We start from the raw sequence: 20,610 nt of genomic DNA on the forward strand, positions 1-20,610 counted from the left end.
AAGCAAGCATTTCTCATGTTGCTTCCTCCCCCTTCCCCCCCTCATCGCTCATCCCTCCGTGTGAAATGAACGATCGTTTGCGCTTTACCCCCCCCCCCCGCCTTTCCGGGAATGTCTCTCTTTCATTTTACTGTGTTTTCTTTTATGTCCATGTGTATAATTTTAGTGGCCACTCCCCCCCCCCCCCCACCCCTTCAGTTCATAATAGAATTCAGGCTTCTCTGACAGTGGTGGCGACATTGTTGGTCATTGAGGCTTTGTCGCTTGTTCTCTCTTTTCTTTGTGTATATGTGTATGTGTAGTCGTAGCTTCCTATGTTGTGTGTCGACTTCCTCAATGTGTATTATCCTTCTCTAGTCCCGTTTTTCATTCATTGTGCAGCGTTTCTTTGTTTCCTCATGGCTACAAAGGTTTGCTAGACTTATGGTGGTGGCGCGTGGTTACCGGTGTAGGGTTTCTGTGGCGCGACGCTGGTCACGTTCTACTTGTGGTACCTTGCAGTGTCCTGTCACGCACACCATTTTCATGTTTTTTTTTGTATCCTTGTCTCATTTTTGTTTTTCGTTTATCCCCCTCCCCGTCTCTTCCACCCCAACTGTAGCACGTCTTACTTTTTTGTTGATATATATATATATATATATATACGCATCTGGTGGGTTCACCGTTGTGTCTTTGCTGATTTCAAGGGAATACATATTTTTCTGGTCATTTGCAGCTTTGTTCTCCACGGGACACTCGGTAAGATGGAAAGCGCTGTACCCCTCCCCTCCCCATATACGCACACGCACATCGTTATGTACACACGCTTGCTGTCTGTGTGTGTGCGTGTGTGTATATAGCTCAATACTTGTCGCCCTGTTCTTGAAAGTCAGGCTGAACTCACAAATGAGAAGCACATGAGCTCTGCGCCCCGGTCACCGCCGTCGAGTCGAATTTTTCACTCCTCGCGCGTCTTCTCGCCTCGGTGTGCTTTTTCGTTGCCTTGATCAGCTAAGTCTGTATAAGGATATTCTAGCCTCTTTGGCTTCTCTACCCCGCGCCACTCCCGGACCGGAGCCGGCATCGGTACCCGCCCTCTCCTTCATCGACGCGATAGGAAACCCAATCTTCTTTCTATCTGCGTCTTACCCCCGAGTGGTCTTTCGCCTCCACGTGAGCCACGAGTATCGCTGCGCACACGCACACACACACACAAAAAAACAACAACAACAACGCTTTCACCTCCAGTAGGTACACGTAAGCAATGAACTGAAGCGGTCTACACATCTTCACTTGTTTCCTTGACCACACAGAATCATGAGCGGCGCGTCGTCGGCGTTGCTGACGGAGGCAGAAGTGCGAGAGATGAGCTCGTCCGAGATTCAAGTCAATCTGGAGCGGTGCAGTCGGCTCGTAACTCAGACCGCTCTGCTTCAGCGACTTCACGATGGAGGCGAGGGCATCCGTCACCGCCATAAACTCTTCACCGAAGAATTGGAGCGCCGGCGTACAGTGGAGGCAGCCAACACAGATGGAAAGGTTAGCTTTGTATCCTCTACGTCCACAGAGCCGCGCAAACAAGACAACGAGGCAGCGTTTTTGGCTGAGTCGGCTCATGAGTACGCAGACGTTGCGCGGGAGGTGGCACACAAGTATAAAGATCATCGCGTCAATGTCGAGGAGACAGTGCGTCGCATGTACGAAGGCGCAATCAGCGAGAGCGAGATCCAGCGCATCCTGAAAAGTGTACCTCCCCATTTTTTTCTCACATACGCGGAGACGTGCGAGATGGAGCAGCGTTCGGCACGAGAGGCACGGAAAGCGGAGCTTCAGAAATTGGCGGCATTAGCCGCGCGCCATAGCCCCATGCCGTAGTGATGTATTCGAGTGAGTGACGCACATGGGTTGCTGATTCCAAGGCTTCGTGTCCTGCACTTGAGAGCATGGACTTTTGTGTGTGTGTGTGTGTGTGTGTGTGTCTGTCGTGGTTCGCGCGCCGAGGTGAGCCGTAGCTGCCGCTTGCTTTCTCTTCGAAATCCATTCACATCATTCCTTGGCGTGTAAGCGTCCTTTGTTCTAAAGGGGTGATAATCCTTGAAGACGAGTGCTGAACTTCACCTTCATTCATGTGATGGAAGGGGGGGAGGGGGGAGGAGGGAGAGAGAGAAAGAGACAGACAGACAGAGACAGAATTACAGCGAGAACAGTTTGGTGGCTGCTGCGTCTCGTCCCTTTTGCATTTTTGTTTCTCTCCGAGCCCCTCTCGCCTCTGTGACGCTGTGGCGCTGCGCCACAGACGCACAGGCACCTGTTCGGCCGAGCCGCACTGTTGACAGGAGGTTAAAGAAATGCCGCCACGGAAGTGCCGCCTACCAATGCGTGCAAGGCTCTGCCCGTCCACGCGTACGCTGTCTGACACTCTTGTCGCTTGCCTGCATTCCTGATGTTTTTTTTCTTTTGTATTATTTGCCGAAAACCTTCACGGTCGTGCGGCGCTTCGTTCCCCCGCCCTCCCGACCCCCCCCCCCCCTTCACCTCGTTTTTGGTTCAACTGAATATCCTCAAGCCCACATCGTCCCTTCTCTGTTTTCCCCCTACAAGAGGAAACACCACAAAAGAATCAAACACGAGAAAGAGGAGAGAAGCGCCAAACGACGTGGGTAGAGGGAACGGCAGCCTTCTGTTCCACCGCGGCACCGCCTCTGTTGCTCAAGTGGAATCACTGAGACGCCAGCCGCGCTTTCAGTTGACTCACACTCATGTGGAGTGTTATCCGCCAGCGTCAGGGCCTCGATCCCAACGAAGCACCTGTGCTCCCCGATACCCCCCAAAGCACGCATCAGCGCTGTATTTTGCTCCATGCGGTGCGACCTTTTGTACCATACATAAGCTCTACTATCTTTAGCAAAGCCTACGGTGATTTTTTGTACGTCAAGATCCGCCGGTGGCTGCTGGACGAGCGCGTCGATGTGCGCTTGCAGGCAGTGGAACACCTCATTGAGCTTTACAAAGAAAAGCGTGAGCACTGCGTGCAAAGCCTTGCGTACGACCTGCTTCCCATTCTTCTCTCTACTTTGGTTAGCGACGAGAGCCCCGCTTTACGTGAGCGAGCGGGGATGGCGCTAGAGATGCTCGTGCGCGAGTCTCTCACCCAACGACTGCTGCTCGGTGGGAGCGCCAAGGAAGATGTCTCCCTTTACACATCTTCCATGAAAAGAACGGCGCCTTCCCCGCACCTTGCCGCTATTCTTGCTTCTTTGAGGGACGAATGCAATGAGGTAGTTGTAATGGGTCTGCGAGTCGTCTTGGCGTGCCACATGTGGCACAACTCATTTGCCGTGACTGCTGCATTGGTTCAAGGAGGTCTAGTTATTGCGCTGATTGATCTCATTCAGTCGACGAACAGATCGACGCAGATCTTTGCTTGCTCCGCAATGCGGCAGGTGTTTCAGGTGAAAGAGGCTCACGTGGAGCTCCTCAAGAATCACGGCGTAGAGATACTAACCAAGGCAATCGTCAACACAGACACTATCGCTCTTGTCGCGGAGGCTGCCGAGGTAATCTCCTTGATCTGCGAGTACGCACAGGCAAGGCGCGACGCTGTGGCATGCAATACACTTGCCTGTCTTTTTCCCCATCTGCACAACTCCAACTTGACTCTGCGAGTCGCTGTGTATAGTGCGGCTGCCCAAATCACCGTGCTGGAGGCGGCCAAGATGCAGGCGACAGAGGTTAATTACCCGGAGGAGCTCGTGAGGGAGATAGCCAACGAGGATGAGCGAGACGTCCTCATGCACATGTTGCGACTCGTCTACAATGTGGCGGAGTGGCCAGCCGCCCGCCTCACGCTCCGAACCTGTTTGCCACGGGTTGTGGAGCTACAGCAAATCGTACAGGACGATGACAGCGTCATCTTTGCTCTGTCACAGGCAGAAAAAATCCTCAAGAAGAAAGTCAGTCAGGAAAAACAATAAAATTAGAAGTGGAGGTGCCGCTTGGCAGAAGATACTTGCGCCCACGCTTGAATCCTATCACCACTGGAGTCGATACGGTGGCCCAGCAATGTTGTTGCGGTATGTCTTGTTGTTCATACCCTTCTCTTGGTTGCACCCTTCTTCTTTTTTCCTCCTCCTCCTCCTCCTCCTCCTCCTCCTCCCCTCTCTCTTGGAGGGAGGAAGGGGAGGGGGGGGGAGGTGAACGGAGTTGCGCTCATGTACATTTGTCATTCTCCCCCCCTTCCCTCCCCCGTGTATTGCATTAGGGGGGACATCGTGAGGGTTTCGGGGGATATCCATGCCATGGATCTCCAACGTAAAGAGTACGCGGTCTTGTTTGATAGCCTCGGCAGACGCACACGTACTACACAGAGAGCGCGAAAAAGGGGATCGCAAGGTCTATGACAAAAAAAAACTCGGTCCCACTCAAGGCCCCGGAACAAACGAATGTAGGCGCCTTATTTCCTATCGAGAGACAGGAGGAGGCCAGGACACCATACTGAGGGTGGTGGGATGAGCGGACTCACCTGCCTCCTAGCATTTGTCGTGTTGTTCTTTCTGTGGGTGGTCTCCGCTGCTCTGCCAGTCGTCATACCTTCCCCAGTGAACTTTCTCTCTTCTTTCCCTTCCTTCTCTCCATACCTCGTACAGATCATAGACGCCGGCTTTTTATGAGCCCATTCTTGTTTGTGATTTGAGTGTGTCCTCCTCCGACAAAACTGGCGTCATACCTGCCGATTTTTCTATGATAGCGGTTACTAACCGGACACAAAGCATCAAGTAAAAATGGGAGTCGGAAGACGCAGCGATGCATCAAAGAAGCAAACCAGCGGCTCGCCGTCGACGGCCCGCGAGCCACTCATCATTGCAGCTGCCTTTCTTGAGGGGGTGGTGTGTGTGTCTGGCGTACCAGTAATGATGGCGCAGATGAAGTATGTGTCGTTCCCTTCTTCTGCCCACCTCTTTGCCTATCAGCTGTGCTTTCTGGTTCCGCAGCTCGTTAGTACACTTGTTGTCGAAGAACTCACCCTCTACGTTAGTTCCTCTTTGTTGCTCTTCTTGACACTTGTGTGTTCCACTGGAAGTGCAGCGATAGCCTCACTCGGTTTGTCGCAGCGTGCGCTGTCGCTCATGTTTGCCTCTCGTTTGCTGAATGGTGTATTTAAACACGATAAAACGCTGTTTGGGGTTACTGCAAAAACGTTCTACATGCCGACCTCTTCCATTGGCACAATGACGAGGTACGGTATGATTGCAGGCATGCTGCTCAGCGGTATCGCCGCTGATGTATTGAATCAGGCAGTACACGTGGCTAATTTGTTCATTGCGGTACAGGCGCTCGCTGCAGCATTGGTGCTCGCGCGTGTCTTGTTCGGTAATCGCACTCCTGTAGTGAGTGCCCGAACAAGTCTTCAGTACATTCCATGGCTTCTTAGGCTGACACGGGCGCCGGCGGCCGTCTACCGAGCTGTGGCTACTCTTGTGGCTGTGATGTTGGCTGCTTCAGTGAACCAGGTAGTGTACCCCATTGTGGCGCCCTCTTACGACCTGCCATACTCGTTCGCAGGTGCACACTTGGGTTTCAATCTGCTGCTTCAGCTGGTGTTGATGCCGTACGTGGTGGCGGTGGCACAGCGTATGGCGCGGCGTTGGACGCCGAACCTATTCCTTCGCGGCAGCGCAGATGAAAATTTGACTGTGGTGGCCGGGCTGATGCTGCTGGCTGGCTGCATATTTGTTCCTTACGCTGCTGATCAAGGCCCCCTCGTATTTTATCCCACATCACTGCTTCTAGTGGACATACCTGCCGGTGCCCTGATCTCGCTCACCGTCATTGCTGTGCACGCTGCGCTCGGGAAATCTTCCGCCGACGCACCAAAGGTCGAGAGGTTCCTTGGGCACATCACCCAGGTGGTGAAAATGTTTGCGGCGCCTATACGGATCTGTATGTCGGAGAACTTTGCCAGCGGCAAGCACCCGGTGCGGTATATCAGTGTCCCTCTAGTGATGTATGCACTTGTGTACGCCCGCACCCGTAGCGTGGCCTACGCGCTCACCGCACTGGCAACAACGCTGCTCTTTCTAACCCACACTGTCTTTAGCTTTGAAGGGGAACTGTAGGCTCCCTTATCCCGCCTGTCATATTACGACTGGCTGATGCGTTGTTGCCCGCCACGGGCGTCGTCAAGACGCGCCAATGCGGCCTTTCCCCCCATAATTTGTCCTTGTGATTAGTTCATCTGACGCCCATGTAAATCCGACGTTTCTCACCGGAGTCATCGAAAAGTCCCGGAGAGGTGGTAGGGGGGGGGGACATGAACTAAAATGGTGGCACTCTGGTTTTGTTTCTCTTTTTTTTTGTGTAGGGGCGGTGTAAAGGGACATTGTATAGCTTGACCCGTTGACGTGCACGTCTGCCTCCCTCCATTGTTTAGTGGGCGGATGATGGGGTCCTGTAAAGCGAATGGGAGGTTGGCCAGGAGAAGCTGTGCCTTACCGCTTTTGCCTCATCTGCTGACGTTTCCCTTCTGCCTTTTCTCACTGCAGAATATCCCCAGCTCCCCATGAATGTATCCACTTGTGTAGAGACGCTGGGCTCAGTGTGTACCCATCGGGGGTGCGTTCTGTAGCGATGCCCGTTTTTATCTCGGTTACTCACCGCCTCACTGATAGTTGGCGAGCCTGGCGGTTTGTCTACAACTTCCTCTTGTCTCAGATGCTGCGTCTTGCGGCTTTTGTATGTGTTTCTAAACTCCCCCACCACATCTCATCGCACCACCGCACGGTTAGCCACCGAGCCCAAGGGAGGCGATGCTCAATCGATATAGACGGGCACAGCCGGGTACGTGCGAGTGTCACTTGGCTTACTTTTTCAAAGGCCCTCCCCCCCTCCTCCTCTCCCCTCCCCTAAAATCGCCCTGCCTAAGGGTAAGTGGTTTCTGCTGTTGGACTCTCAGTGCTGACAGAGTGGAGGACCTGTGCACTTGAGGCGGAGTCTTTTCTCGACCCTCCTTACAATCCACTCCTCCATTCTTCTGCCACAGCCAGACTCGGTTTGTTATGGAGGGGTTTTATCAGCGTAGCCCATACACCACGGGTGGCATCTTTCACTGCCGAGGAGAGCCCGTGTGGTCACACGAACCGAAGTAGGCAAGACGCTCACGACTTCAAAAAGAAAAGCAAAAGAGGCGTTTTTTTCTTTGCCAGAAAAGGGGGGCCGCATACACTTTGCACATGTCTGGCCGGATATCAGCGCTCTCTACTTTTTCTCTACCACCCTCTTCCCCTCCCTCTTCCCCTTTTCCCCTTCTCCCCAACGCTCTGCTGTGATGTGGGTGGCAGTTTTTTTTTTTTACCCAACCGCATATATGTATATAGTCTCCAAGTACCTGCGACACATCAGCGCTTTTTTTTTTCGGAGGGGGGCACCATACGACAAAAGACGCTTTGCACACTAGCCTGAGCAGGACGGAGGCTGGGAGTCTAGACGAGCACAATGGAGATGAATACAGTGGCGTCCGGCGACGAGTGCGGCACACCGGAAAAGCCCTTCCGCCCTATTGTCTTTCTCCTGAACTCGCACACTCCAGAGAATGTCGACGCGTTGACAGTTTCCAATCTTCTGAAGCCTCGCTTCCGAAAGGATGACTACTACGTCGTGGACATCTCCCATTCTTCAGAGTTAGTTAGCGTGCCAAGCGAGTCCAAGAAAAGCGCAATGAGTGATGCGACATCGCAATCTGGCGCATCCGCACTTCCGAACCGCATGAGTGCGGCTGTGCAGAGTGCACTGTCCAGGATTGCCACCGCAAGGCAGGAAGCTGCGCAAGCCGCAGCGGCGGCAAGGGCGGCAGAGCTGTCTGCTCTTCAGGCAGACTATCTGGAGGACGGCCTCTCGACTGAAGAGGCGCTGGCCGCCGCGAGCGCAGAGCTGCAGGAACGTTACGACGCAGAGTACGATGACGGCGCAGCTCTGGACGAGGATGGCAGCGACTCAAACTATGGGGGGCCTCTTCCACCATGTGTGTGTATTGTAGGCGTTCCTCTCTTGCCCGCTGTTGTATCTCGATTGGCACGCGACGTGACCGGTGTGGCTGCCGTAGTGCTGTTGGAATCGCCGTGCAGCGTACGTGAGTTGGCTGCTGCCCCCGGGAGCAGTGTAAAAACTAATCCCGTTACCGTGGGGGGACCACACGCCCCGGGCGACCGTGTGAGGGGGCGAGGTGGTGCTGGTCCCGCTTCAACGGGTTCATCATCAATGGGCGCTAACAAACAGCAAGGCCTATTTCTAAAATCAGGCGCTAGCGCAGAAGAGCTGCTGTCGGCTTTTCGCGCAGCTGCGCTCACACAGCCCCGTGAGACGTCTTTCCAGGACGTTCTTCTGCAGCACGTGGTGTATCCGACGGAGGGTGTAAACGGTCCCAGCGCCTCTTCACACGCACCGACAGTGCCCCGCCCTGCCGTTCCGGCAGCCCAGTTTTTGTCCGATCTGGTGGCTTCTTTGCTACGTATTTTCTCCTCCTGGGTGCGGTATAACGCGTGGCGAGCGAGGCGTTCCCTTGTACAAGTCCCATTGTATACGCCCCTGATCGACTCTGAAGCTGCCCTGACGGCTGCCACGGTCAAAGAGGCCGCGGCCACTTCTCCAGAGGCGGACAAGCGCTCCACCAAACGCCGGGGTGGCAGTCCTGAGAGCTCCACTAGACATGACAATAACTCCTCACCGGCCACTGTCCTCGAGCTCCCCACCACGACGCCGAATCCGCGCACAATGAGCCAAGTCGCAGCAGAGAACTTTGAGTATAGCGCCTACATGCAGCGCTGGGCTGGTGGCCTCCCTGACAAGGGTATCCACAAAACACTCGCGGCAGGGGTAGCCATACAGGTCTGCCTCCGGGGCTGCCTCTATCAAGTCGCCTCATCGCAGGGTACGTCAACCCTGCGCACCTTGGCAGAAACGTCTGCAGCGCAACTTTCTGAGGACGTGGCGAGCGCTACTTCAAAATGCCGCACCGCAGTTGCGGTCACCTCTGGTGCGCCATCGCAGCCAGAAAATGGTGGTGCCGCGGAGGAGGACACAAACGCCGGTGCTGCCGATTGCAGTCCAACAGTTGTACCCGCATCGACAAAGGGCGCATTGATTGCCAGCTCCGTTGAGGAGGCCCTTGCGCTCACTGTTGCAGCAGAGGCCGGGTCTAATGTGTTGTCCAACGTTTCTGCAGCGATCGTCACAGCTGTGGGAAGTGGGGATGCAGTACCCTGGATGCGCGATGTGCTCCTGGCGCGTGACCAGCAGGGATGGCAGGTAGCCGCTCAAGAGTGGGAGGAGACCGTTCTGTATTGTCTACACCAGCCCCCTGTCCCCTTAGGTACACTGCGCACCGAGCACGCTGTTTACCTGCTGGACTCCCACACCACATTTCCCCGCTTCTTTCACGAGGAGGGTTTTCTGGAGGAAGAGGGTAGGCACTACTCACCGTCGTCGCTCGGAGACGATACAGAGGAAGATGAGGACTCCGAGTCGGAGTCGGACTCGTCGTCTGTCGATAGTTTGTCAGACTCTAGCCATGACGGGAGTGTTGGCACTGCGGATGACGTGACCGCCAAGGCGGTCTCCGCCATCAGTCATGTGCCAACCCCTGTGATCTCTAAAGTTGACCACATTGATATTGTGAATGAGCACCTCCGGCGGCGGCGTGTCCTGGAACAGGTACGGTTGTCCCATTCTCGGCTTCCTGTGCAAGAGTTTTTAGACTGCGCTGCTCCATGCCGCAACGTGGTGACAGAAACGCAGTGGATGCGGGCAGCCGACGGCACGGTGGTGGAGGTGTCCCGGACCGCAGCGAATAGTGCGCAAGTGCGGTGCACTGTCATCGACGCTCTGTCCGAGCTCCAAGCTGGCTTCATGCTTGAGTGCCCATCGTCAGCTGTCGACACCTCCGCAGAGGCCACTGGGACCGATCCGAAGAGGAGTGAGACGTTGCCACAGCCAATTGTTCCGTCAGCAGTCCGCGGCTTTTTGTCAGTGGGACGCAATCTGAATGTAATGACAGAGGTGATAGCAGACAACACACAGGCCGCCGCCCGCGCTGCCCATACTGCCGCCGTTGCAGCCGCCAAGGAGGCCGCTCTTGTCCAATACGAGGCACAGTTCCGGTCCCCCGGAAAACCATCCAAGCCGCGCGACAAGGCTGCAGCTGCTTCCATGCTCACTTTGGAGCAGATTACTGAGACACTCTTGGCCGCGGTACCACCAGCGCCGCCTTCGCCATCCTCAGAAGAGAGCGACGGGAGATCTACACCAGTGCCGCGAGTCATGCGGGTATATGCCTGCTTCTTTCCTCACAACTGCGTGATGACTGCCGCCACATCGAAATCCGGAGTTCCAGGGGTGCAGCTCCGATGCTTGCCACCCAGCCAGCACACTAGGCACCTCACGGGGCGAGAACTCCTCACTGTGCACGTCTGGGGGGAAGGCGTCCTGAGCGCGACATCAGTTAAGCATCTGCAGGCGATCCGTGTGTATCTCGACGGCGTCGTGGAGGTACAGTCGCCCGATCTTGCTCGTGGGGTGCGCCTGCTGCTCTGTAAGGACGGCAGCTATATCACTATTTGTGGTAAGTCTCAGCTGCTTGTCTCTCCTGATGGTCGTATGACCCTCTACGAGAGTGGCGGAGGCGCACGTGTTGTGCGTCAACTACAACACGGATATTGGGTTTTACTTACTCAGCCGACACTGCGTTATGTTGAGCGCGAAGACGGTGTGCAGCTGGAGATAGTGGAGACCAGTGACGCAGGTAAAATCAATCGGCCAGGGTTGACTCCATCCAAACTGGGTTGCGTTCACTGCATTCGTTTTGGCAGTGGCGTGAAAGTCGAACAGGGCAGCAAAGACGGTATGTGGTTATGGAGATTTGACGGGATCCCAACGGTCTACTGTGACGCCGCGGAATACGAAATCGCTGTGGCAGTCGACGACGACGAGTCCTACCGTCTCGCTTACCAGCCGCGTTCTTCCTCATTCTCTCTGTTCGTCATGGATGGGGAGACGGAGGACTTTCAGGTAGCCGCAAATGTGTCAATGTGCAGCTGCCGCATCTCTCTCTTTACGCAGGGCTTCGATCTCACCGCGCCGAGCAGCGAGCAGAGGAGCTGCAGCGGCGTCTTCGCGGTGGACTGCGCGTACGGAGGCGCCTACGGACGCGTGGGGACCAACCATGTTTATCGAGTTTCGCCCTTCGGTCGGTGTTGTGAAGGGATTGAGCAGAGCGGCGAGCCGCGCCGTCACCAGCTGGTTCTTCCGCGGCAGTACAAGAGACCCAAGAAAACCATCGCGGAGGCGGTACTGTTGCCAGAATACGCAAGTCCTTTGTTTCACAGCACCGTCGCTGGCGAGGAGGGCACGTCAAAAATAGTAGAAGGCGGGGAGGACACCGACCCTCTCCACCTCCAGCTGTCACCTCTGCTTCCCCCCGAGGAGCCGCCGAGAATCTCAACCCGTACTGCTGCATTTCCACACCGCGCGTTGACGGTCCAGCATCCTGGTGCGAGTGCGCCACCCCGGGTACGCTGCGTCGCACTGCGAGGGGACGGTGCGCAGTTCGCTGTGCTTGATGCAGTCTCATGGCAGGAATGGGTTTTGTGGTGGCAGCGGCATGGCAGCTGGATCCCTCACTGCTCATCAAGGGCACCAACGGAACACCAGCAGGCGGGGGAGCCAGAGGTCTACGACTTCAGGATAATGAGGGCGCCTCCCCGAGAGCAGAGATTTATGCATGTACCCGAAGACGGTGGGGATAAGCCGCTGGAGGAGGCGCCTATGGTGCAGGGAAGTGTCCTGCTGCAGCCTCCTTGCGAAGACCCATCTATACCGTCTTGGTGTACTCCTGGTACTCTCGTTGCGCTCATTGACGCAAAGCGCACTGACAGCGCGGACAAAGATGAGGAGACCACTGCAACTCAAGTAGAGATAGGCGAAGTGGAGGAGCCACTGAACTCCGCATCCGTTTGCCCAACTGAGCCGGAAGGAAGCCCGGAGGTCGAAATCGCGCGACCCACCAGCACTTCCTGCGTCCCCGCACGACTTGCCGTGCCAGGTCGAAGAGGGGGATCGCTCAACTACTGGTCTTCCCTGCTCTCTCCGCAGGCGTTGGGGATGGGTGTCGACGATTCATCAACGGGGAACGGGGATGCTATGACACCGACACGAGTGAAGACGGCGAGTCCACTACCCGATGTGGCCACGACCGACGCCGTGGCACCACTGTTGCCGAAAGCGCCGCTCGCGGGGTCCAAGATCATCTCTTCGTATCCTGGAAGGGTGCCCCTGATGCATTCTTACCATTCCGCCGCGGACGAGCTCACCGGCACGGCCGCCTCTTCACGTTATCATTCTCCGGCGCTGGAGGTGCAGCCGACGCAAGTGGAGTTCGGGAATGTGCTCCCTGGGCGCAGGTACATGGCAACTGTGAAACTGACCAACATATCAACAGTTCCATGTCGCTACCGTGTGCGCGTCGGCGCGGCAGTGCGACCATATGTGTCCACTTCTTACTCGCGTCAGTTTGTGGCGCCTGGTCTCACAACAGAGATGCATATTGAGCTCTCTGGCACCCAGCCGTACGGCGTGAAGGACTCTGAGATTACTGTTTCCCACGAAGGAGGTGCAGTGGCGGTGGCTGTGTGGTGGTGCACGACTGATGAGACACACACAACGAAGCTAGGTGACGGCATCATATGCCTTGGCTGGACTGTTCACAAGCCGGCTATTCAGCATCCAAGCATACCAGCAGATAACACAGACCAAGTCGATGAGAATAATAGTTTCTCAGACTCCGATGTCACTGAGGACATCCGTGTAGCGTAGCTTTCTGTCTTTTGTTGTTGTTGTTGTTGTTGGTCAGATCATGTGACGGTCGGCAGGTTTTTGCCTTCCCCGCCCCCGAAATGCTCGAACTGCGGCTTTCATGGGCGAGATCCACGAGTCTATGTTACCGCGGAGACGAGTCTCTTGTTTCGCTGCTGTGCGCCTCCCCCCTTTGTCTGCGTCTCCTATGCAGTTGCGGACTGCGATGTGCGAGTGTCTCTGACTTGCGTGTGCATCCGTCTTGACGTAAGGCCCCCTTTTCCTCACTCGATGGCACTGTGCCATATGTAAACTACGACCCCTCCCAGGTTGCTCGATGTCCTCTTTTTTTTTTTTACGATGTAGTGCACAATAGTAGTGCCGCGTGTGTGTGTGTGTGTGTGTCCATGTGTGTATGTGCTCGTTGCGTCACGATAGACCGTTGTAATTTTGACGTTACAGTCTCCTTACTTTACGTGCAGCCACGTCAAAGACCAAAAGTCTCTCAGTGACGCTGACGGCCGTTGCGGGTGCAGACAACAGAACCAGAAGAAAAGCAAGCCATCTCAAGTGCCCACAAGCCCTCTCCCTCACCCACCCCCGACTCTGTGATGGCTGTACATGGGCTCCTTCGAATGACGGCGGCAGAATGCAACCCCGTGATTGAAAGCGAATCATCTGCATGGACTCATTACCGTCTCAACCGCCTGCTGTAACGCCTGTGATTTCAGTGGTTGGTGCGAGGCCCATGTCTGCAGTGTTTTACTTGTTGCACCAGAGGCACACGGGAAGGTGCAGCTACCAGGTTGTGTCTATTCTTCCTTTCCTTTCCCCTACTGTTAGCGATTCGAATAGTCGACTCTCTACCTCTGCTTCAACATGTCGCACAATCTTGACTTCTGAGACAGCTTCACTCAAGCGATGTGTATCTCCCCTATTTCCCCTGCCCCTCATATCTTTTTTTTTTTTTTGATAGTGCCTGCGTTTCAGTGATCCACGGGAATGACAGGCGGGCTTACTGGCCTTCAGCCTGGCCGCGCGTACCGTGTCGGTTTTGCTGAGTACTCCTTGGAGAAGGCGTGGTTCTGCCAATTCTGCATTGGCATCTTGCTCTGTGTTAACAATGGCGCCTGCTTCTGCTTTGGCATCTTCAGCCCGTACATGAAGGGTGGGAGTTTCAGATACAGCCAGTTCCAGATTGACGCTGTTTCCACGGTTGGAGTGCTGCTCAGCTACTTTTCCGTGCCGACTGGATTTTTGTATGACCGCAAGGGCCCAGCCGCCACGTTACTTGTCGGTACGCTGCTCAATACGACAGGCTGGGCAGGGATGTACTTAATGTTCAGCGAGAAACTTCCCAGCAACGTCTTTCTCATGGCATTTTTCTATGGTCTCTCGCAGTTCTCTGCGAGTTTCTTTGAAACAGGCACGGTCCTTACCAGCTTGAAGTCTTTCTCCTGCTATCAAGGGCGCGTCATCCTCATTCAGAAGACTTTTATGGGCCTCGGCAGCTCTTTAGTGGCGCAGATCCACATTGCCTTCTTTGAAAAGACATTCAAGGGCGTTGCGCCCTTTTTTGTCTTTCTGCTTCTCTACTCTGCCTTCGCGGGTGCGTTGGGTGTGCGGTATTTGCGCCTACCAAGCGCTACAACGCGCTGCGTCGGTCTCAACGTCGAGGACGCTGACACGCGCGCCCGCGGTGGTGGTGAACCGCGCATGTTCGCGCGTCCTTTCACCGTCGGCAGCGTCATTCTTTGCTTTAGCGTGGCTTTTATTTTGTTCGTATCTCTGATCGAAAACTACGTCCATCCGCTGAGTATTGCCTTGCGCACAACGATCGGAATCGCGACAGTGAGCCTCTGTGCATCCTTCACTGCGATGATCTTCACGGCACCTAGCTACGAAGTCAACCGGCAACAGGGCGCCTGCATAGAGGGGGAAGACCCGGTTGGACAGGTGTCAGTCTCAGATGCGTCGGTTGCTGGCAGCTCACCCTCTAAAGCTGCGGTAGGGGGGGAGGACAATCGTTGCTCCGAGGCGGCCAATGAGCTAGGCTCCTGCACGGTGTTACTGGAGGCGCATGAGCCGACTGCTAAAAAAGATTATGGCTTAGCGATAGCAGCGACAGATCACAAGGCTCCCCCCGCACAACCATTGGAGCAGTTCCATGTCGAGGATGACGGAACCCAGAGTGCGCTTGTTCAGTTAAACGCGCAATCCTTGTGGGAAAACCTACAGCACTGTGAGCTGTGGTTACTGTGGTTCGTTTGCTTTGGGGCATGGGGCGCCATGACAGTGGTGTCGTCTAACAGTACGTACATTTACCAATCTATGGCAGGCGATTCCTTCTCTCTCACCGTCAACACTGTGTTTGTTTCCATCTACGGAGTGGCCAGTGCAGTGGGTCGCATTCTTGTTGGCGCGCTTTACCCACACCTGGAGCGGCGGAGAATCCCTGTGTCAGTGCTCTTGCTCTTCGCCCCGGCCCTTAACGTTATTGGGCTGCCGCTTTTTTTAGTTATACCACCTCGTGCTCTCTTTGTGCCGTTTTTTCTTGTCGGGCTGGGTGTAGGCTTTTCCTGGGGGAGTACAGTGCTTACCATCACCTCTCTCTTCATCACCAAGAATTGCGGCAAGCACTACAGTTTCCTGTACACGGCGGGCATGCTTTCACCGCTCATCTTCAACATCGCGCTCTTCGGCCCGCTGTACGATTACTACGAGACGAAACACGGTCACGGGACGCAGGGCTTCTGCGAGGGTGCAATATGTATTGCCATCCCATTATTGGTGTGTATGATAGTGAACATTTTAGCAGTGCCGTCCGCGTACTTTTTTTATAAGCGCACAACAGCACCGCTCTAGTTGGTGTGCAGACTTTCGCTCTATGGAGTCGCGTTGATGGCATGGACTCGAAAGCAGACCAGAAGGCAAAATTGTGCAAGCATACCATTCAGCCATAGTGGCTGCAGTGAAGATTTTTATCGTCTCTTGGTGGAGTAGGATTTAATTGCTTTTTTTTTTAGCTCCCCCCTCCCCCTCCGCCGAAGGAGGGGGCTGCTACCCCCACCGCTGGAGCTCCACTTGAGGGCCCTTGTCATCTTTTGTTTTCGTTGCCTTGTCAACAGGCGTCCTGCATTGTGTAACAACGTGAGGAAAAAAAAAGCGGGGCGGGAAGTGGAAAGGTGTTTGGTGTTGTACATTACCGCTATTGAAATAATCCGTATTCAAAATTACGAACAAATGTTCGGTTTATTGGTGATTCGTTTTTCTTTTTTTTTTCTCGTTGCGTCTTCGCCTTGTGTACTGCTTGACTCGTTTGTTACCGAACATATCATTTTTCTATTGTGAGTGGGTAGAGGAAAGGGAGTACGTGTATATGTCTTGTATATGTTCAAAAATCAGAAGGCAAGAAGCTCTCTTTCCCCTTCCACCGCCTTTGATTGAAACTACATCTTTCTTGTTGTTTTATGAGTCCGTTCTGCGAGAGGCAAAAAGAGCGCTGCTATTCCCTTCCCTTTTCCTGGCACAGAATGTGTTGTGTGAAGTGCCCCCCCCCCCCCCCCCCCCTCCCCCCCCCCCCCCCCCCTCCGAGGCCATGCGCTTTAGCACTTCGGAATTGGCCATCTGAAAAGGTGCTCTGCAGCAAGCACTACAAACAGCTTTTCACGCACGCCGCTGCCCTGTGTACCATTGTCCGGCTTGCTCAGGCTTTCCCACCTCAGCACAATGAGGACCGGCGGGCAAGTCCATCTCGACCACATGGCTATTACATGAATGGCACACATGACTTCACTAACATGGATTATCCAAGTCAAGGCGGCTCAGACAAGGATCGCTGACGTCAGTCGTCGCTAAAATATATACACTGACTTTTCCACAGTGTAGCAATTGGATGGTCTACCCAGCAGAGAGGCGGCTCTGCGGTGACAAGGGTGCAGGTAACTGTTTCCCTCACAGAGTGGGTAGTAACTCCTCTCAGTCTCCGCACACTTAGATGTATGTGTGTTGAGGATGATCCAAACAGTGCCACCACTGCAGGATAGAAGGGGAGGGGGAGAGGAGGGGGGGGGCGAATATCGAAGCCCCCGGTGACTCGTGTACTTCATCGCCAGTGGAGTGATGCGCGTCTGCGAATAAAGAGCTGAGTTACAGGAACAGTCACGGAGAAAGAAAGAACGAGTTCACGTGTGGTTTCGGTCAAAGAGTGGATACGAGGAGGCACGACGTGATTCTTCGCTCCAATACTCTCCTCCGTAGCCCTTAAATTCTCTTTTTCATTCCTTGACCCCACCCCCCTCCCATCTTAAAGCCTCGGGATTCTGACAGGATGATATTTGTTGGTGGTGGTAGTGGTAGTGGTGTGTGTGTGTGTGTGTGTGTGTGTGAACAAAAGCTCTTTCATTATTCGCACCAATCAGGGCCATTCTGTTGAGCCGTACGTAGCCACACTATTAGAGATGAGCATTGCCTTGTCACCGCGATTGACGACCACGACAACGGCGTGACTCGGACCCCCCCATGGACCCCACAAACAACAGTTGCGTTTGTTGCAAGGCGTGCCCCGCTTCTCCAGAAAAATGTGGAGGTCCATTCCGATAATCTTCACGAACATTAAGAGCATGTACTGTATCTGTCGCGTCCGCTCCAGCGAAAAGCGAGTGTCCGCGTCGACCGACGGGGTACTGTACATTGGTGGGGGTGAACAAAGTCAATATGGTATCGGGCTGGGGCGTCTGCACCGTCAAGAATCGTTGAGTCGCGGAAAAGATATACTCGCTTCTCGACAGCACTGTACTCACTCATCACGATGTCGCAAACACCGCACCTTCCCACCACCACGGGTGGACGCGAAGGCGAGCTGACCGGAAGAGCACTGTGAGTCACCCCCAGCACGACTGCAGGGTGTGGTGGGATTCCCAACGGAAAGGACGTCTGCAAAATAGGCAGCTTCCAGCCTCAAATCTGTGAACCACTCTACCTTATTCTCCAAAAAACTGAACTGCGCTTTCGGTGTGTTTGGGCACGGATCAACCCTCGCTTTGACGACGGCTTTCTGCATGAAAAGGGGAGTACCTCCACGATGCACTGGCCAAGACGAATCGAGCTTTGCTAGTCCGCCTAGAGACATACTGCTCGGAAATGTGGTGGAGAGGCTCTTCTTCCCCTCCGCCCCGAAACCTTGCACCCAACCTTTATGTCGTACCCATCTCCCCATCGCTTGGGGCCATTGCATAAAGTGCTCAGCGGACTCGGGGCAATGCTTTCAGAAAGACACCATCGTTTGGTTCGTGGTGCTCTAGCAACGTTTCCAGTTTCTCTGCTACCTTCGCCTGCCCTGTAAGCGGGCCAAACATACGGTATACTGCGTCCTTTCGTACATTCTTCAACGCTGGTATCAAAAAGGGATGTCCGCGCTTTTTTTGAATGAACTTGTTTCCACAGATTTCGTTATTCCATTGAGAGATGATGAGCCATGCTAGCTGTGGGTGAATTGGCGTGCGCGCAGTACTTGGATTCACGCATATCGGTGTCTGTCTCATGACAGCGTGGTCGTCAAAGAAGGGGATTGCTGTCTACATATTGTAATTCCCCCAGTTTATATATATATATATTTGGGGGCGGGGGATGGGAGGTCTGTATAGATGTTTTTTTATTTCGTGCACGTGCTGCAGCACGTCTGAGGTTGCGCCGAGTGGACATCAAGAGAGAAAAAAACTCTTTCTCCTGCATCTGCACACCTTGAAGAGCGCGAAAGATTTCGACCTCGGTGAAGTCTTCCACATCCTCTATCGCGAGCAGGTGAACTGGTGATCAGGACCTTTACCTTGTTCAGCACGGGATAAAGCCAGATAAGTCCACCGCTATCAACGGCCCGCAGTCAGCGTACTCGGCGACAACGGCTGTGATTTCTTGGCGTCTCCCCAGAGGGTCTTGTACGCCATGATGAGACAGTGCGACGCGCACGAGCATTATTCATTGACAAAACAAAACAAACACCGACTGAACCCAAAAAGACGTGCACCCTGCCGACAGCGGCGTCAAAGTACGATTCTGCTATAGTGCAAAAACGCATGATCTAAAGTTGTGGGTACTGCCATTGCGACTGAATCCCTAACACAGGGTAGAACACGTGCATCTTGTTTTCAACAAGTTTTGTTTAGGTGCGAAACAGAAACTTTTCGTGTACCTTGTCGGTGATGCGTGAGACCTTACGACCCCAATCATTACCTGTCCACTTACCTCTCACCTCTTTATCCGTGCATATTTTCTGCGCGATACACACGGTAACACTCCCTTATAAATGACATTTCTCGTCGTGCTTTGATTGACACATCATGCACGGCGAACGTACAACAGCTGCTTTTTTTGAACACGAGTACAAAGGCGCTTCCGAGGAGTTGGTGAGAATCAGGATAGAACATAGGAAGAAACCAGCGCTGCCGCCGCACACCCTTCTCTGCGGCGTGGCTGCAATGTTGTGACTGCGTTTGTTGAGACATTTGTGTATACCTGCGTCTCTTTCTCCCCGATCTCACTCTATTCTCACTCTATTCTCTCTATTTTTCGATTGTTCCCCTCTATCCCCGGCTGGTGCTTCTTGTGTATACGCCCCGCATTCTGACTTGCCTATTCTCTGTCGGTATCCCTTGTTGTGCGCGCCCGCTTTCGCTCTCCAACCACACCAAGTGTGCGCGTGTGGATACTTGGGTGCGCCCGATCTGTTGTCTGCCCTTGCAGTTGCCTTTATTTATTGAAGACAAGGAAGGAGAAAAGGTGAAGCGTGTAGTTGAGAACAATCGCCTCCCTGGGACGTAACCATTTCTCAGTCACGGCTCAGGTTTATGCATAGGTCGGAGGATGGGAAGGTAGATGTAGCTGTGCGGCGCTTCCGGGCGTGGAGCGCGCCGGCCGCACCGCTTAGCCACATCTGCGGAAGCCACGACGGCGCCTTCGTGAGGTGCACCGCAGGAGGAATTGCTGGTAACCCTGCCGACCGCCCGCTTCCGCCTTCCATCTATCGACTTTTTCCCACACGAACCGCTTTTACTGAGGCTGACATTCCTTTTAGTGTAACACCGGTGGAATCCTCTAATGGGGTGCGGCACGCAACAGGCTCCTCGCAGAAGCAGGCCGACACCGTAGACGCTCTAAGGGCCGAGCTGATAGTCGCCAAGAACCAGATAGAGCTGCTCAACACGACAAGCAAAGAAATGTTTCACCGCTACGGCGAACTCGAGGCGGTGAATGCAGAGCTGAGAGACACCACCCAGCGCTTGCGCGATGCGAACGACGACCTGGAAGCACGACTCGCGCAACGCGACGAGATGCTAAATGAGCAGCAGCACATAATCTCGCACCTGGAAAAAAAGCTCGAGGAGTTTAACCGCTTCAAGTCGACCGCTCTGTCCTCAGGGAGCAAATCTCTTAATGGCGATCCGAAATGAGGGGCCGGTGATATTGGTGCATCGTTCAAAGTTGTGGTGTAGGCGCTCCTATTGTTTACAAGAGGTTTCTGCTGTCTTGTGTGCGCCTGGCTGTAGTAAAGTGGCAAGGGCCGTAGGACAGTAATTTTATATTCGTGAATTACCAGTTTGGCGATTTACTTGAGTTTGCTCTTTTTTTTTCCGTTTATGCTCGTGGCTTTTTTTCTGTTTTATTTTATAGCGGAGGTACTCTCGTCTTGCATGTTCATATTGCGCGCTGCGGTGTACGTGTGTTTATCTGTGTGTATGTGTCTGTGTGTGTCTGTGTGCGTGTGTTGTCGGATGTGTCTGCCAGGTGTGTCAT

General features: G+C 54.1%; 6 protein-coding genes across 6 annotated transcripts; all 6 read left to right on the plus strand.

Annotated features, from left to right (window-relative positions):
* Positions 1–1,296: 1,296 nt before the first annotated feature.
* JKF63_07067 (uncharacterized protein) lies at positions 1,297–1,854 on the plus strand (the record flags this gene model as incomplete). Its single annotated transcript, XM_067903010.1, has 1 exon — positions 1,297–1,854. One exon carries the CDS (start codon positions 1,297–1,299, stop codon positions 1,852–1,854), a length of 558 nt encoding a protein of 185 aa, XP_067759019.1.
* An 884-nt stretch (positions 1,855–2,738) lies between these two features.
* JKF63_07068 (uncharacterized protein) lies at positions 2,739–3,953 on the plus strand (the record flags this gene model as incomplete). The annotated part of the gene is made up of 1 exon (XM_067903011.1): positions 2,739–3,953. The coding sequence occupies one exon, from the start codon at positions 2,739–2,741 to the stop codon at positions 3,951–3,953; it is 1,215 nt and encodes a 404-aa protein (XP_067759020.1).
* Positions 3,954–4,760: 807 nt separating this feature from the next.
* Positions 4,761–6,095, plus strand: JKF63_07069 (uncharacterized protein; the record flags this gene model as incomplete). The annotated part of the gene is made up of 1 exon (XM_067903012.1): positions 4,761–6,095. The coding sequence occupies one exon, from the start codon at positions 4,761–4,763 to the stop codon at positions 6,093–6,095; it is 1,335 nt and encodes a 444-aa protein (XP_067759021.1).
* A 1,375-nt stretch (positions 6,096–7,470) lies between these two features.
* On the plus strand, positions 7,471–12,840 carry JKF63_07070 (uncharacterized protein; the record flags this gene model as incomplete). The annotated part of the gene is made up of 1 exon (XM_067903013.1): positions 7,471–12,840. One exon carries the CDS (start codon positions 7,471–7,473, stop codon positions 12,838–12,840), a length of 5,370 nt encoding a protein of 1,789 aa, XP_067759022.1.
* A 981-nt stretch (positions 12,841–13,821) lies between these two features.
* JKF63_07071 (uncharacterized protein) lies at positions 13,822–15,684 on the plus strand (the record flags this gene model as incomplete). The annotated part of the gene is made up of 1 exon (XM_067903014.1): positions 13,822–15,684. One exon carries the CDS (start codon positions 13,822–13,824, stop codon positions 15,682–15,684), a length of 1,863 nt encoding a protein of 620 aa, XP_067759023.1.
* Positions 15,685–19,664: 3,980 nt separating this feature from the next.
* On the plus strand, positions 19,665–20,267 carry JKF63_07072 (uncharacterized protein; the record flags this gene model as incomplete). The annotated part of the gene is made up of 1 exon (XM_067903015.1): positions 19,665–20,267. One exon carries the CDS (start codon positions 19,665–19,667, stop codon positions 20,265–20,267), a length of 603 nt encoding a protein of 200 aa, XP_067759024.1.
* Positions 20,268–20,610: the final 343 nt, after the last annotated feature.

This window comes from Porcisia hertigi, chromosome 11 (genome assembly GCF_017918235.1).
Source record: "Porcisia hertigi strain C119 chromosome 11, whole genome shotgun sequence".
NCBI lineage: Eukaryota > Euglenozoa > Kinetoplastea > Trypanosomatida > Trypanosomatidae > Porcisia > Porcisia hertigi.